Raw genomic sequence first — 18,522 nt, 5'->3', positions numbered from 1 at the left:
AAGTTAGGAGCTTGAATGTGATATTATAAGAGATGAGTTAATGGATTCAGAGAGAGAGAGAGATTGTACAGTTAGAGCATTTTGAACACATTGACCATTGAGAAGAGGCAAGGTCCGAAAGGAGAGTTAAAGTAATCAAGGTGAGAGGTGACCAAGGCATGGACAAGGGATTTACCAATAATGACAATGAGGAAAGGGCAGCTTTTGGCGATAATAAAGAAAAAATGACAAGATTTAATGGGAGAAGACTAGATATCCTTGTGATGAGCATGATAGAAATGCACAGATAGGCCAGATCAGATAGATGGATTAGAAGAGATGAAAGAACAGTTGAAAACTGCACTGCAGTTGGAAGCCTGGGAGACAGAAGGGTATTAGATGGCTCTTGGCACAGGAAGAATAGGCTTCCTCAGCTAACTTCTAAATATAATTTCCAAGTTAAAATCTAATACTTAAGTAAGCTATGGTAACTGGTCTTAACTACTTTGCTGTGTGTTACAGGGCTTAGTTCTAGATGAAGTGCACCTTCACTAAACACTTACTAGTTAAACTGGTAAAGTATTGTCTCCTGGCTCATATCTGCACAGATGTCAATAACCTTTGCTCTCCCATTAAGGAACAAACCTCTCTGTCTTTCCAAAGAAAGATTATACTTACTATAATTATACTATGATCTTACTGGAGATAATAGCAGCAATAACCATGTACAATATGAAAAACAGTGAATTTTACTATAGCATAATAAGTATATACTGCTATATCCATCCCAGTCTCTCCCTCATTAGCCTTTTGAATAATGGGTATAATTAGGCATAACCATAGGAAAAAATTGGAGAAAGCTGAAATTCCTAGTGCCATTCATATTGTTCTTTAATACAGGATATTACTATTTATAATAAATAGGTGGTCATGAAAACCATCATAAAATTACTTGTATTTCACAAATGACATATATAAGCAACCATTATCTAAATGGTCTTCATATCCTACAGCTTGCATGTCACTAATTCAGCTGCATCTGCCCATTCATTCTTAGCTGGTGCTACTTTGACATCACAGGCCTTCACCCTCCTCTCATATAGCTGGAGTACCATTTCTGGAGATAGTAGAGAGCACACGCGGTATAACTCCTGCCACACAATAGCAACAGGGAAAGGGAGGAACCCTAAACACAGTGGAAACTCACTGAGCAGAGTGCAGGGGAAGGCTGCACAAACCAGAGAGCACAATCTCAAAGGCTCCCCCCAAACACCCATAAGACAAAACCCCACTGTCTCAAAATCACTTTCTAACTTCATGGCATAAACAAAATAAGTGACGGATGGTATAAAGTTTATATTGACTTAATTGGGAAGGCCTGCATAACTCATTCATAACTCCACCACTATGAGAAACACAGCCATCCCACACATGTGACAATAAATATTTTATGGAACCTTTCATGAAATCATGAATTTTCTATGGGACAGACCCTGCAGACTTTCACCTGACCAAAAACCCCACTGAAATCAATGTCTGAGGGTTAGGTTGGGAACCCATTACTCTCCTTGGTGAGTAATTTGCCACCAAATTTCCTACGGTTACTCATGTGAGTAACTGCTCGCTAATGAGGGTAAAGAGATCACAACGTGGCTCTCAGAAAGGACTGTTAATCTGGGCTTCATGGGCCAGATTCTGTCATTCTTATTCATGTTGAAAAATACCTTTCTCTGACAGTAGTACCACTGAAGTCAGTGGGACAACTCATGGACTAAGCAAAAGTAAATGTGATAGAATCTGGCCCCATATTTTTTAACAGTTAATTATTTAAGTCAGAGCCCATATTGCTTATTTTTCAGACACTGCTGTGCAATGAAATGATCTTCAATCATAGCACATGTGCAAAGACACCATTATACTAGGAAGCACAATTAGCCAGATGGTTATTTGGAGATTTTTGGAATATCAGCAGTTTCTTTGATCCATGAGACTTTTTTCAATTTAGCTTTGGCTTTTAAATTTCATCCTACACTTGATTCCTAAGTATTTAATTACATATTAGCACTGGTAATTACTAATCTGTGCCAATTATGCAATCTTATTTTATCACTAATGATAACACAATTTATAATATGCTATATAATGTGTACATTTAAATAAATTTCTAAGTAAACAATCTGGAAAACACACAATTTGTACCCAGATTTCATTACAAGCATGATTATCATCTGCCACCTGCTGGAAATAGTTGTGATATCTCAACTTAGTTCCAAAGACAGAAGTTTGGTCTCTGGTCAAATAAGCACAAATGTAATGGAGCAAAATATGCTGTAGTTTATCTCACACCCACTTAATAAATGTTATTTGCACATGAGGGGATTTACACACATTCTTATTAAACCCATCATATAAAATGTTTAACAACCAGACATTGACATACAGAGTGTAGTGCAGAATCATTCTATGGTATTGCAGCCAATCAGAAAAGAAGATACCTTTTTTAAACCCGATTTATTGTAGCCAATACTATGTCAGCACTTGAATATTTTTGGTGATAGACACTTGAGAAATAACAGAGAAATAATAGATAGGCAGCTCCCTCACAACTGTGTCAGTTACAACTATGTGTCCTGCTACACTGTCAAAAAATAGATTATATATATAAATGGGAAAATCTTAGTTACCACTCAGTAGTCAAGGAAAGACAGAATCTAAAGATTTTGTGAAAAATGTTCAAACTTGGGTGCCTAACTCACTCATGCAGAATTCAGCAGCCCACTTGCTATGCAGCGTTTCTTTTCACATTAAACCCTTGCTCTGCAATCTGCACTGGCTGCCTGTTAGTTTCCGGATTGATTTTTAAAGGTGGGTTTTCACCTATAAAAAACCCAAATGGTCTGGGACCTACCTATCCCTCTCATTCTGACATCCTGCCACAATTACAGTCAGTGAGGTAAGCTGAGGCCTACTTGGTATGAGAAAAAGGGGGTGGCTGCCAGTGGGCCCAGAACTTTGGAACTGGCTTCCTCTGTAGGTCCTGAACAGCCTGAGTTTGTAAGTCTTCAGGAAGCACTTCAGGAAGTATTGCAAAACCCACCTTTTTTTCTCTTGCCCATGAGGAAGTGGGTGTTGGGTAGCAATGAACTGAGACTCTGGAGGGGACAGTTAGTAGGGGCTTGCTGGATTTATGCTGTTGCTGGATTTGATCCAGAGTAATGGATAGGTCTGTTTGTTTACTGGAGTATTTTTAAAATGATCAAGGGTGCCTAGAGAACTGGATGGATACTTATTGTAGAGTGCACAAATACAAATAAGTAACATCGCTTTAGAGATGCTTCTGTTTGCTAATCTCATATCCATGTCGAACACACTCATGCAGCTGATTTCAGTGTGCCAAAAAGTTCATATTCTGATATCTGTATTTAGGAAAATGCAGCGTCTCTCTTTGACATTCCTCACTTTTTTTTTTTTTTTTTTTGAGATAAACAGTGAGAGTTGGAAGGTGATGCCAGACCACAAATTGCTGCTGAAAGGTCATCAATTTCGTGGAAAGGAATTATGATGGAGATTGATGGGTGTAGGGAACTAATAAAATTAGATAAAAGTAACAAAGTAAAATCCTCATTTTCTCCTCTACACTTTTTCAACATCTTTCTAAACTATTACATAGTTTTGTATTAGAATGGTGTTGTGTAATAAGACCGCAAACTGTTTTTAACATATGGAGCCATATTAAATTAGCAGTAAACAATATTCAGCTATACATTCCCCTGCTTTCTGAGTGGTAGAAAATACTATGCCTGGGGTGTGTATGGACAGGCAAGGAATGCACATCCTATTGCATTAAATTGCTTCATTATTGCAAAGTGCTTCAAATGCAGCATTAGAGTTTTTAAAATGAATATTAACCTCAGCCCACTTCTGTGCACACATGTATGTATCATTGTACACACAGCTATACAAGCCTGTCTGGGTTTTGTTTTTAGATACAAGCTTTTGTAGCTCCAGCATACTTTTCTGTTCTTGCATGAAATCAGATCCAGCTACACTTCAGGCCTTTGGAAATTTTCTGCCCAGTGCTGCTTTTCGGTAGTGATCATGTCTCTTCCTGCAACTTACGCCTTCCCTACATTGACAATCTGTCCCTGTTCTGGCCATCAGTGTAGCTGCATCAGTGCAACCCACACATATAGACAAGTAAGCTGAAGTTTGCACTGGTAAAGCTTAACATGATTTCAGCTCCACCAATAAAAATCACAGCTTTTTTTGTCTTACATTTTGTACTTCTGCCAACATGTTAGTGGCCGGAATGGGGGGAAAATTCTGAGTGTAGACAAGGCCTTACTGATAAACCATAGCACCCCTCCCCCCCAAATATTTGTCAACTCTGCCTTTTTACTGCAGGTTGGTGGGAGCTTTGATTTTGCAAAAGGTTCTTTAAAAGCTTTTCTTTAAATACAAAAACAAAGTATATCCCATATACTTTTCATAGTGCTTTTCTTTCACCCACAATTACTTAAACAATGGGTGGGAAACAAACTACTTTTTCTAGATAAAAGTTAGTTCTGATGATTTCTTTTCATGGGGCCCATGGATTAAAGAAGCATCTCTTTGAGTCTATCATTAAAAGGGCAGCCCTGCTCAGAAATCAGGTCCAAACTGAAAATAAGACAAAAACTTTAAATCAATAACTGTTTAGAGTGTTCAGCCCCTCAGAAGCAGCACTCAGCACATTTCAAGTTTGAGCCTTTAACAGATGCTCTATTCATGGAGCAATGTAGAACTAAAATGCAGGTAGGTTCACATTCATCATCTTACTTTTATACTGAAGAAAACAAGCATATAGAAAATTCTATTTGAGTTGCATGGAAGTTTGTATGCACCTGGAGCATGCTATGAACTAGGGAATAAACTTTGTGCAAATCATCCAATCTTCATGTTATATTTAATTTTGTTTTTAATTATTATTCCTCAGTATGTATCTCTTGCAATTAAGGAATGACAGGTAAGTCCTTATGTCCATAGTGTTGCATGTGGAAGTTCCCATAGCTGCTATACAAACATTGTGTAACCTACTAGCCTAATGTATTGTAAATGTCTGTGTTACATAGCAGAGATAGTAGGCCAGATATTCTGGTCTGTTAAAGATACTTTCTGCCCTCCACAATGGCACAAATCAACCTTAAAGCCAGCTTAAATGACCAGTGATTCATAGATTCCAAGGCCATAGGGGGCCATTGTGGGTCAGGCCAGACTAAAAGGGGTTCTCAGGACAAATTTTTTGGTGGCCTCAGAGTGTGGCCTTCAACTCTTGCTGGTGACCGCTCTGATAATTTTTCGTCAAACACTTAATTAACTTTAGGAAAGACAAATAAATATGCACATATACACGTTCAAATCAGTATAATTTATGTATTGACAGATAGTAAGTCTGTTGTGAAAATTGATATTAATAAATATACAAGTATCACTTTACTTAGCCCTGGCAAGCCTGGGGAGAAATTAAGCCCTGGATGGGGGAGGCAGTGGGGGCCAGGGGCAATTCGGAAGGGGATTGGTGAGGGGCAGAGGAGGCAGTGAGGGGGCTGGAGCCTGAAGCCCCATGGCCAGAGCCTGCCATCCCACTACCCCAGGGCTAAAGCCCAAAACCTGAGCCCTGCCACCCCTGAGGATCTCACTGGCCGCCTGCTCCTCCAGTGTTGTGCCCCAGCAGCCTTCAGAGGGGGGCAGGGCCCAACCTCTGCTGGTGGCCCCAGCAATCAAAACCAAGGTGGTGCATCCTGGAGCAACAGAGAGGGGAGGGGCCGCTATTTTGCCCCCCACTCTCCCATCACCGCCCAGGAGGCTGTGGCCGCAAGAAAAACCCCTGGTGGCTGCATGCAGCCACGGTGGCTTCATTTGAGAAACACTGGACTAGATAACAGGCCATAGAACTGCCCCAAAATAATTCCTAGAGCATATATTTTAGAAAGAAATCCAATCTTGATTTAAAAATGTTAACTGATGCAGAATTCACCATGAACCTTGGTAAATTGTGCCAATGGTTAATTACCCTTACTGTTAAAAATTTACACCTTATTTCCAGTCTGAATTTGTCTTGCTTCAACTTCCAGTTATTGGATCAAGTTGTACTTTTCCCTGCTAGATTGAACAGCCCATTATTAAATATTTGTTTCCCGTGTAGATACTTACAGACTATAATCAAGTCAGCCCTTAACCTTCTCTTTGTTAAGCTAAATAGTTTGAGCTCTTTGAGTCTATCACTATAAGGCATGTTTTCTAATCCTTTAATCATTCTTATGGCTCTTCTCAAAAACAACAACATCCTTCTTGAATTGTGGGCACCAGAATGGGACACAATATTCCAAAAGTGATTCAGAAGTGTCCAATATAGAGGTAAAATAACCTCTCTATTCCTACATGAGATTCCCCTGTTTATGCATTCCAGGATTGCATTCGCTCTTTTGGTCAGAGCGTCACACTAGGTGCTCATGTTCAGGTGATTATCCATCCCCTTCCCCCCACCTTTTTCAGAGTCGCTCTTCCAAGGATAGAATCTCCCATCCTGTAAGAAAGGCCTACATTCTTTCTTCCTAGGTTTATATATTTACATTTAGCTGTATTAAAATGCTTTTACCCAGTTTACCAAACAATCCAGACTGCTCCGTATCAGTGCCCTTTCCTCTTTATTACTGACTGCTTCCCCAATTTTTGGGTTATCTGTAAAATTTAATTGTGATGATTTTATTTTTCCTCCAAGTCACTGATAAGTGTTAAATAGCATAGGGCCAAAAACCTGTCCCTTAGGGACCCTACTGAAAACACACTGCTTCATGATGATTCTGCATTTACAATTACTTTTTGAGACCTATCACTCAGTTTTTCATCCATTTAATGTGTGCCCTGTTAATTTTATATCATTCTAGTTACTTAATAAAAATGTCATGCATTAACAAGTGGAAGATACTCCCAGCTGGGAGTATATGGCCACCAGTAGTGTTGCCTAAATTACACTCCTCCTAGCCCTCAGCGCAGAAGGTGTGTCTGGGAAAGGGTGTGTGGCTAGGGGATGTCTATGCTTCAGCAATCTGCAGCTGCTGGAACAGTGCCTTGGGACCAGAGGTAGCTGGTCATTAAAGGTGAGAAGCCTTGAACCTTCTCTACTTTTTTTTTTTTTTTTTTTTTTAAACACAAGATTGGATCAGCATCCTGGATGACCACAGCAATGTAGGAAATGGCCACAGAGATGACTTATGGTCACTTCTCCTCCTCCTCCTCCCTTATTTCCCAAAACAAACTCAGGTGGAGCAGAGAATATGGGCCAATTCTTGATCTGCCATGTTTCCACAATCCATTTTTCCTCATTTCCCCAGGGCCTGATCTAAAGTTCACTGAACTCAGTGGAAAGCCTCCCATTGATTTTAATGGACTTTGGATCAGGCCCTAATAGATTATTACATTCCCAGCACTTAAAATGATTTATTATGCAAAACACATTAAGGCCACAATTCCACAGAGCAAATCAGGGCCTCACTAAAAATATTTAAGCAATGCTGATTGTTCAAGAAAAAAAAAAAAAAACAATATTGTAATGTTGTCTGATTTTCATGAATTAGTGCATACATGTAGACCTTAGCTTGAACTAAGTGAAAGGCTTTATTTGAACTTTACAGCTTTTGTATTCTTTATTAATTTTACAGACAGATAGTCTCCAGATATTTGTAATATTAATCAAAAATGATTGGAGCTCTCCAGTGGCCAAACTCATACTTCTCAATTCCCTTAACTGTTCGTGAGAGAGTGGAAAATGTCTGCTTCACAGATCAAAATTAGTATGTGCAAAGGTTCTATTTTTACTACTGTTTCTGTTTGTTGAGGCATCATTTCATAGAGCTTTTTCTAAAGGAGAAACCTCCTGCCCCTCCCTTCTGATCTAAAACAAAATTAATCAAAATATAAAAGCCAAGTTAAATGGTAAATGGTCAAGTTAAACAAGACACAGATCTATTAACAACTGGCTTGTGCAAACTCCTGCGAGCTTCCTCCAGTTCACCAGTGGTCAGATGATATTACGACAAACAGAGGTTATTGGGCTATTATCAAATCAAAGCAAGCATGTTAGTATTGAAGTATATTTTAACACGCTAATGCAGCTCTAAAAAGACTACCCCCCACACTATGTGTTTGCTTTGTATTGTGGTGACGCATGCCTTTAAACTGTAAGCTTGACAAATGTCTGTTATATAGACTCTTCTACATCTGTGGTGCTACATAAAAGTATTAATAATATCATATTGAGACACTGTCTTTCCTTAATCACTGCAGAACTAAGCATGACCAGTGAAGTATAATTGCTAAGCTATTTAATATATTGAGATGATACCCTTTGGAATCCTTTGCTAAGATGTTCAGCTCTTGTTTATTATGCTCTAAACATATTGTTTAAAATGCTACCACTGGCTATTCAATTTTTTCTTAGCAGTGATACCATGACAACCACCACATGACCTGCTGCAAACATACCCAGTCTCCAGGGCTATGTTTAAGAAGGCTCAGAGTGATATCACTCATTCTTTAGAAGAACGTCAGTTATAGAGATGCTTTATGTTGTTTAAGATGCATAGAGCCTACCAGTCAATTTTACCATGTGGCAACAAATATCTTCAGCAAAAATGGGACAAAGCAAACTATGAAGAACACAAGAAAAGGGTAGGTACAACCCTGTAGTACAGTGAGTAAATTTATTTCAGTGAGAAAATAGGCAAGTCAAATTTGTTAATGAAAATGCTTATGTATTCTATAACATTAGTGTGAAAGTATTCCTTAGAGATCAGGGTTGACCTACCATATAAAGAGAAGTTTTTTAATAATAGCGTGCATTGTATGCGGGTTGCTAATTTAAAGATGAAAAAGATCTGGTCAATCATCCAGTCCATCTCAGTGGCAATGTAGGATTATTCCCTTCAGGCCTTTCCTCAGTGCTTTGTCGAAGTCTGAAAAACTCCTGTGACAAGGATTCAGCCGCATTGCTTCCTTAAGAAGATATCACAGTGTCATTGACCTTACTGTAAGGAAATATTTCTTCTTTATTTACAGATATTGTCAGTTTTATATGCTGTTACCATATAAAATACACTCTTCTTTCCATGTTCTGTTCCACTGGTTTGACTGATGGGTGGGGCGAATTTAAAGATGAAATATAATATCAAATCCAGCATTTTGTCTCTAACCAAAATGGCAAGATCAGAAGTTTTAAAAAGTTCCTTTTAGTTTAAATTAACCTCCAGCATGCCATGCCATTGAATATGACTAGGGCTATTTAAGAGTGGTCTGATGCTGGAGGGCTGACAGTCTACATCCATTGTGGACGTACAGCTACCCCTCAGAAAGTAGGACACTTCATATTCATCTCAAGGAATTAAAACCTTAAAACTAGAGCTCGTCAGATTTTTTTTCTGTCCCGTGAAACATTTTAGGATGTTTTTTAAAAAAAGTCCCAAATCATGATAGAAAGCCAAAATTTCTAAATTTGTTGCAAAATTAAATTTTAAAAATAGTCATTTTGGATCAGTCAAAACATTTTATTTTGATGAAATATTTTCAGTTTATTTCCATTTTGACCATTTTTCAATTTAATTTTTTATGTAAAATAAAATATAAATGTTGAAACAAAGTCATTTCAAAATGAAAAAAAAATAAAAAAAACTTTCTATTCCAAAATCCATAAAAACAGGATATTAAAATTATATTATTTCACACACAAAAAATGGTTTAGTTGAAATGGCATTTTTGATGGAAAATTGTTTTGACAAAAAATTTTGCCCTGCTAGCCAATAATAAACTGCCTGTTAACTGAGATCCAATCCTGTTATGCTAAGTACCCTCCTCTCCCATGGAAATCAAGGACAGTTGAGGGCACTCAGCACCTTGCAGGATCAGGTCTCCTATTAGAAACTGCAACAAAAGGAAGTCAAACATATTACCAGCACTTAGGCAACTTGAATAAATAGTGTAATTTCAGCTCAAGTATTGCAGCTCCAAACATCACTGCAATCAATCTAATGAATGACTATTGCCTTGTTATATAGTCTTGAGATTGACCTGATAGTTTATAGAAGTTTTCATCAATTCTGAAGTCATCAGGGATTCAAGCTTGGTCCCTGACTCATAAAGCTTTGTGCTGTGCCAGGCTACGTTAGGAGCTTTGGAAGGCTACATGTGGACTCCAGGCAACGCTTTATGGAATGTAGTTTTCTGTGCTGTTACCATATAAATTGCACTTACTTGACAACCCCTTTTGCTTAGTGTGTAAATGTTCTGCTCTTATTTACACGTCACATGGGTAAGCAACTCTTGAAAGGCAGAGTCCATCAGAGAGAACATAGTTCAAATAATTATTCATATTATACACACACACACACACACTCTATTGTTGATTTATATACAATGTATTAATGAGCTGAGCAGTGTTTATCCCATACTATTAACAAAATCATGCATTTCATTAATCTATTCTCACAGAGTGGTGTCTTCCACACTCTCTCTTTCCCTCCTCCCCAGTTTTTACTTCCAGGGACTCCTTGACCCAAGGCTATTCATATGACCTACAATTTGCAGTGATCTTCCTGTCAGACCTGACCTGAATATTCATGTGATGTGTTGGGGGAAGGAGATTTTAACTGTGCCACTGAATCTGGTGCAATACAAACTCTATTCGGTGATTATATCAGTAGTTTTGCATCGGAGGATACATATGAAGGCATTGCTATAACAGTGAGGTCATGAAAAATACCCCGAACACAAGAACTTCCCCTCCCCTCCCCCCGCAGGAGTTGCATGGTTCCCCACACCCAGATCCACACCTCCTCAGGAGGCCCTGAGTCAGGGACATTTCCAGATACACTGGGGGCAGGGGAGGGAGTAGCTAGGTCATTCTTACATTCCGGTGATTCTGCAACAGCCCAAAGTATCTATTGCTCCAGGGACATATGTTAGGGAACCTGTGCCTGGAGCCAGACTAGACTTCAGCACTCCTGGGTAAAGTAGGCATAAGCAGTCCTGGCACCCATATGTATTCTTTCTTTTCTCAGGGAGGAATGGTTTGAGTTTTATTGGAGATGGAAAACAATTGTCCCTATCATCTTCATTTCCCACTACCTCCCTGGGCAGCAGTGGTGCAAGTAGAAATCATTTCTTGCTGATACTGCACTCATTGGAGGGAGAGGGGTATGTGACCTCCCCATCTGACTCCTCCCCACCCTGCTCCCAGCCCAGGGCTCCCACACTCTCCCTGTCCCCTCTGATACCCCCCTTTGTATATACAAACATCAACATGCTTAACTACTCACTCCCCCCGCAAAAAAAAAAATGTAGTATTCAGTTTGTTTAATTTATATGGAATATGGGAGTTGGGTGAGGAGCCATTTCAACATATGTATGACTTATTAAAAGACAAATTTTAAGTAGAACTGTATCCTAAACTGCTCTATGGTATTGTACCCAAACATTGCATTTCAATGGAGGATTCAAGTTCCTCTATAGGAGGAGACTCCTGAAACTTTTACCAGCCCAAAAAAAAGTGATCCATAGTCATGCAAATAGTCCCATTGTCTTCAATGGGATTGATCAAATGATTAAGGGTTTACAGGATTATGTTCCAAGTTTGTAAATTGTTCTGGATGAAACAGACAATGCCTGAGCTGTCAGATCAGAAGGAGCTTCATTCAAATAAAGGTGGGCAAACGTGTGATAAGTCTTAGCTCCATTGCTAAGATGAGGAACATATTTTCAGCAAAGTTCTTGGCAGATTCCTGAGGCAGCTGGTTTAAGGTTGTCAGTGTCCGGCCTTATAATCTTCACTTATAGTTCTCTCACCCACAAAGCTGGAAAATGAGGCATTTGTTTTCCTGCTCCAGTTCCAGTTAACAAAATGCATGTTAGTTTAGCTAGTTTGGCTGCAAAAAAGAATTCTGTGTACACTGGAACAACACCTGATTCCCATCAGGCTGCAGAAGTGGGCTGACATCAGAATCCAAACATCCTCTGGTCAGTGCAGGCAGAGGCATTCCTCTAATGATTTGGACTTGATGTGATGCAGTATGGATGTCATGGATAATTCAGACCAATGGGAAGAAACAGAATCAAAAACACTGTTTAAACACCTTTCATCCCCCCCACCCCTCCCCTCTTGAGGGCTCCTGACCAATGTAACAGCACAATACATATGCTAACAAACTTAAACAAAGCCTTTGTTTAAGTTTGTTAGCATATGTATTGTGCTGTTAAAGCCATATAAAGAATGAATCCGCATTCTGCTCCTTTAAGGAGCAGGAAGCAGAGGGCAGTAGAGGGCAGCCCCTCTCACCCCCGAAGGGGGCTAGCCCCATGTCTTTCCAGTACCCCATATCTGCTAAAAATCTCTTGCAGGTACTGCGTACTGGAGGGTACCACCCTACTTGCATCCCTGCTAGGCAGGCTTGGCATTGCTGACATTATGAATGTGTCAAATAGGACATTAGTGCTAACAATATGGTGGGCAGACAATTTAAACATTTCCCATAACAGTTTGTAAGGATTTGATTTTCAACAAAAATGGATAATGATTATTTTTTTCTGCTGCAGATCCAGACTGCCAAACCTGTAGTGGACACCACTACTCCTCTAACATATGGCCATCTTCACTTGAAGTTAAAGAAGTTAAAGGTATCTTTTTGGTTATATCACTTAATTAAGTAGATTAGCATTGAACAGGAATGCATATGCCAATGCCCACCATAGTGTTCCCCCCACCCCACCCCCAAGTAAGTAAGACAGGCAGATCAACAGGGGTATAAGAAGATTAAATGGTCTAACTTTTAGCTTCACTCCTATACTATGCTCTGCCTAACTGGGCCAGTGGATATTGCCCTCCCAGTCCCATATCAAATAAACTCTGACTTGATGCATCAAATTCTCTCTAATTGCCAGGTCCAGAACACAAGGATCCTGCCTAAAAACTATTCCTGCACACCAAAAACAACAAAAAAGCCTACAGTAACTGAAACAATAATAACCTGAACATTATCACAGGGCAATCTTATGACATGTTGGCATACTCAAAATGTAAGAAATGTAACAAGGGATAGTTTTGATTAGTAATTTTCATTCAAAATCTTTATCCCTCTATGATTAAAAAGGCAAGTGTTTCTTTATAAAGAAAGAAAATGACAATGGAAAAATGAACTCTATTCTCCTAGAATAATTGTCTCTGTCCACTTAAAAAAAAAAAAAAAAAGACAGCTATATACAGTCTCCCTCAGACAAAGGGAGTGTTGCCTGAGTAAGGACTTCAGGATTTGGCCTCTTTAAAATGTTTATAATTTCATCCTACTTTATAGCAACCCCCAGAGAGCTTGAAACTATTTTGCTATCAAAACAATTAATTTCTCCCTTATGAATACACATTTATACACTATTGTAGGATTTGGTATCTGTGCTGGTTGTTGCACTTCCTCCTCCCCCTTTCTTTACTGTAAAAGAGCACTGAAGAATTTCCTTTGGAAAAAAATATATGGAGTTTGCCGATGCATATAAAAAAAAAAAAAGTAGAATCTGAAGCTGCCAATCTTGGGTATGTCCCTTTATGCTACTGGCACCCTGACACTTTTGGGTGTGACTAAGTTCCCCATCCATGTAACATGATGCTTTTAGAGGTGCTATGTAAATACAGAGAGACTGTCTCTAATGTTGCAAGTAAGTTTATCTTCCTGTAACCAGGTTCTCTTCTCCTTTGTAGTCACTATCCCTCTGGGTTTTTAGAGCCTTGATGGGATTACTTAACAGCACCATTTTAGGTATATCCATAATACAATTTGAGCTACATCTGACCTGTTTTGCTTATAAAGCCAAGCAAACAAAAAAGATGCACTAAGAGCCCCCTCCCCACCCCCAGCAGTTCACTACAGTAACATTAGCTATTGAAGGCTATCAAAGCAGCATGTGGTAATATTTCGTATTTATCTTATTTAGGCCATGCTAGCCTTCAGAGAAACAAATAGCAAAAGAGGTGGGGGGGGGGGGGCGGTGAAGCATTAGGCACATTTTTCAATGACCCTGGGGGAGGAGAGGCACTTGGGAGCAAGTTGTTTAAGTTTAGTTCTTAAGGTAATGGTAGAATGATTGCTCTGCCTCTTACAGAGTCCCTGCTTCTCTGGTTCCTTTCAAACTACCCCTGCTAGACATGGCATCCTTGGGGCACAGAAACAAACTTCTGAAGAGCACTTCTTAGGGAGGGGAGGGGCTTTTGGAACGGATTAGATTTCACCAAAGGGCATCTGTTCACAAACATTTCTCACAGGTCTGGCTAGCTTCGGGCTAGGTAGAAGGTCTTCCCATCCCACTTTGTTCTCCTTTTTAGGTTCCTATATTGCTCCCATCACCATGGTATCTTTTCACATTACACAAATGAATCTCTATGTTGTACTGGGTTTACGGATATTGTTAATATACTCCATGTTTAGATCTTAAAACTAATTTTAAAAAATGACTTAAAACTAGCTAAGTGTGCACAAAACTAGTCTCTGCAGCGACATGTTTTATTATTTTGTTACCCTCATCCTCCTGCTGCAGCTCCTTCCATTTGCCTATTAAACCCACTTGTTGCTTCCCACCTTAAATAAGATTGTAACCCGGCCAAGGACAGGGATGGCCTGTTCCTGGACCTGATCCAAAGCCCACTGAAGTCAGGGGAAAGTGGTGCTTACTGCTGAGGGCCCCAAAAAAGCACTGTATACTACTTAAACCTTAACTTATGTGCCTCTTATGTGGTGAAGAGGTTCTTCTGCAGGACCTCTGCACTGGGGGTGAATTTTTACATTGCCAGTTTTTGTCTCAGTCTGTGTGTGGAACCAGAGTTAGAGCCTCTTGTTAAAATATCCACAGCACTCTGCTGCTGTTTTGATTGGACTATAACAAATATTTCTCTGCCTCTTTTGTGCATGAAGCTTGAGAAGGAACGGCTTTCAGTCATCGAAAGAGACAATCATTTGCTGCTGGAGAAGATGTCCTCCATCATGAGGACGAAAGGGCGAATTGATAACAAAAATTACTATCAGGCCAAAAGGTAACATCAGCAGTAGAACTTGTATAGGGTTATCAAGTTACTGTGACAGTGATAAACATAGCAATGGATAATCTGCTCAGCAAGGATATGTATTTAAAGGAGGCCTCAGAAGTGCTAATATTTTAGATATTCATTCTCCTGCCCTGTTATGGGGATTCCAGCTCCAGGTTCATCCTTCTAGTCTCTGCAGAAAAACAGATACCAGTTTTTGGATTAATTTCTTCAGTATATTTAGGATAGAGACAGTGATTGTTGACCTAGTTTAGAGGAAATAAATGAAACAAACCTATTATCATGTCCCAACTAATCTGTTGTTGCTGACTGAGGTACAGCCACTTGCTTTGCCAGTTATTCCCACAGACATCACTGGAAAGACGTAGATCCAAAGCATGTAAATGAAATAAGAACAACAAAGTGAACAATGTACAGTAACCATATTGAGTAAGTAAATCAGGACTTTAGTCATTGCTCAAGGGAGAATGAGTAAGCACTCTCAGATAATTCTCACAGGAGAGAAACTGTTTGTACCATTTTAATTCCAAGAGAAATGCATACTCAACAGAGTATAGCAGAACAATGCATGATCACTAGTAAGAAGAGAATTCAGAAGTGAAGCGAGGACACCGGAATCTGCCATGGGAATGTTTTGTGCAAGTCAAGTGTCATTTGTTAACCCTCATGATTCATTTACAGACAGACTGGTTGATGAGGGAATGATAGCTCATCAGGCTCCAACGTGTCTCTAGACAGAAGGGTGCAGTTCAGTAGTTCAGGTAATTCAGGTGGAGTCCAGAACAGCAACTGCTATATAACAGGGAGTTTCCAGACTTCAGCATGGTCCCATGAGAAATTAAAAATATGAGGAATAATTTGAAATTCCGTTGAACCTGAGCTAATGGATGTACATATCCTCATGAGCATTATATTACACACACACAAAGCATTTACTGAAGATTAACCTATATTGTTGCTGTGTAGCATACATATCATTGTAGCTCCCTTGACATCATAGAACTGGAGGGGACTTCGGGAGGTCATCTAGTCCAGTCCCCTGCACTTGTGGCAAGACTAATTATCTAAACCAGAGATCGGCAACCATTGGCACGCAGCCCACCAGGGTAAGCACCCTGGCGGGCCGGGCCGGTTTGTTTACCTGCTGCGTCCGCAGGTTCGGCCAATCGCAGCTCCCGCTGGCCGCGGTTCGCCACTCCAGGCCAATGGGGGTGGAGGGAAGAGGCGTGAGCCGACGGATGTGCTGGCCGCCGCTTCCCGCCGCCCCCATTGGCCTGGAGCAGCAAACCGCGGCCAGTGGGAGCCGCGATCAGCCAAACCTGCAGACGCAGCAGGTAAACAAACCATCCCGGCCAGCCAGAATGCTTACCGTGGCGGGCCACGTGCCAAAGGTTGCCGATCCCAATCCTAGACCATTCCTGACAGGTGTTTGTCTAACCTGCTCTTAAAGATCTCCAATGATGGATATTCCACAACCTCTCTAGGCAATTTATTCCAGTGCTTAACCACCCTGACAGTTAGTAAGTTTTTCCTAATATCCAACCTAAATCTCCCTTGCTGCAATTTAAGCCCATTGCTTCTTGTCCTATCCTCAGAGGTTAAGAAAAACAATTTTTCTTCCTCCTCCTTGTAACAATCTTTTACATACTAGAAAACTGTTATGTTCTCTCAGTCTTCTCTTTTCCAGACTAAACAAACCCAATTTTTTTGAATCTTGTATGACAAAGTTCCTCCTCTATCTTGGTGGGTCATGCGCTTATTGGCGGATTTTCTTGCCTCAGAGATTCACCATGTGGGTTAGGGAACAGCCCAGAGACCTTCCCCTCTGGAAGAACCCACAGTCCAAGTCAATTGGGAGGTTTGGGGGGAAGCCGGGCCCACCCTCTACTCCGGGTTCTAGCCCAGGGCCCTGTGGACTGCAGCTGTCTATAGTGCCTCCTGTAACAGCTGTGTGACAGCTACAACTCCCTGGGCTACTTCCCTATGGCCTCCTCCAAACACCTTCCTTATTCTCACCACAGGACTTTCCTCCTGATGTCTGATAATGTTTGTGCTCCTCAGTCCTCCAGCAGCACACCCTCTCACTCTCAGCTCCTTGCGCCTCTTGCTCCCAACTCCTCACACTCTTGTACTACAAACTGAAGTGAGCTCCTTTTAAAACCCAGGTGCCCTAATTAGCCTGCCTTAATTGATTCTAGCAGTTCTTCTTAATTGGTTCCAGGTGTCCTAATTAACCTACCTGCCTTAACTGGTTCTAGCAGCTTCCTGATTACTCTAGTGCAGCCCCTTCTCTGGTCACTCAGGGAACAGAAAACTACTCATCCAGTGACCAGTATATTTGCCCTCTACCAGACTCCTGTACCCCACTGGTCTGGGTCTGTCACACTTCCCTAACAGGTCATGTTTTCTAGACCTTTAATAATTTTTGTTGCTCTTCTCTGGACTCTCTTCAATTTGTCCACATCCTTCCTGAAATGTGGAGCCCAGAACTGGACACAATACTCCAGCTGAGGCCTAATCAGAGTGGAGTAGAGTGGAAGAATTACTTCTCATGTCTTGCTTACAACACTCCTGCTAATACATCCCTGAAATTATGTTTGCTTTTTTTGCGACAGCGTTACAGTGTTGACTCATATTTAGCTCATGGTCCACTATGACCCCCAGATTCCTTTCCGCAGTACTCCTTCCTAGGCAGGTTTCAGAGTAGCAGCCATGTTAGTCTATATCCGCAAAAAGAACAGGAGTACTTGTGGCACCTTAGAGACTAACAAATGTATTAGAGCATAAGCTTTCGTGGACTACAGCCCACTTCTTCGGGCTACATCCGAAGAAGTGGGCTGTAGTCCATGAAAGCTTATGCTCTAATACATTTGTTAGTCTCTAAGGTGCCACAAGTACTCCTGTTCTTTTTGCGGATATAGACTAACATGGCTGCTACTCTGAAACCTGCCTAGGAAGGAGTACTGCGGAAAGGAATCTGGGGGTCATAGTGGACCATGAGCTAAATATGAGTCAACACTGTAACGCTGTCGCAAAAAAAGCAAACATAATTTCAGGGATGTATTAGCAGGAGTGTTGTAAGCAAGACATGAGAAGTAATTCTTCCACTCTACTCCACTCTGATTAGGCCTCAGCTGGAGTATTGTGTCCAGTTCTGGGCTCCACATTTCAGGAAGGATGTGGACAAATTGAAGAGAGTCCAGAGAAGAGCAACAAAAATTATTAAAGGTCTAGAAAACATGACCTGTTAGGGAAGTGTGACAGACCCAGACCAGTGGGGTACAGGAGTCTGGTAGAGGGCAAATATACTGGTCACTGGATGAGTAGTTTTCTGTTCCCTGAGTGACCAGAGAAGGGGCTGCACTAGAGTAATCAGGAAGCTGCTAGAACCAGTTAAGGCAGGTAGGTTAATTAGGACACCTGGAACCAAT

General features: G+C 40.5%; 2 protein-coding genes across 2 annotated transcripts in view; one reads left to right on the top strand and one right to left on the bottom strand.

The window, feature by feature from the left end:
• Window positions 1–18,522, bottom strand: part of RASA3 (RAS p21 protein activator 3) — a 277,547-nt gene that overhangs the window by 232,841 nt on the left and 26,184 nt on the right. The gene's annotated exons all lie outside the window — the stretch shown is intronic.
• On the top strand, window positions 8,486–15,083 carry CFAP97D2 (CFAP97 domain containing 2). The gene is made up of 3 exons (XM_034774730.1): window positions 8,486–8,688; window positions 12,601–12,681; window positions 14,961–15,083. The coding sequence occupies exons 1-3, from the start codon at window positions 8,584–8,586 to the stop codon at window positions 15,081–15,083; spliced, it is 309 nt and encodes a 102-aa protein (XP_034630621.1). The 5' UTR covers window positions 8,486–8,583.

Source organism: Trachemys scripta, chromosome 1 (assembly GCF_013100865.1).
Source record: "Trachemys scripta elegans isolate TJP31775 chromosome 1, CAS_Tse_1.0, whole genome shotgun sequence".
In the NCBI taxonomy this organism is placed as follows: domain Eukaryota; kingdom Metazoa; phylum Chordata; order Testudines; family Emydidae; genus Trachemys; species Trachemys scripta.
This window is presented reverse-complemented; position numbering and strand designations above follow the sequence as displayed.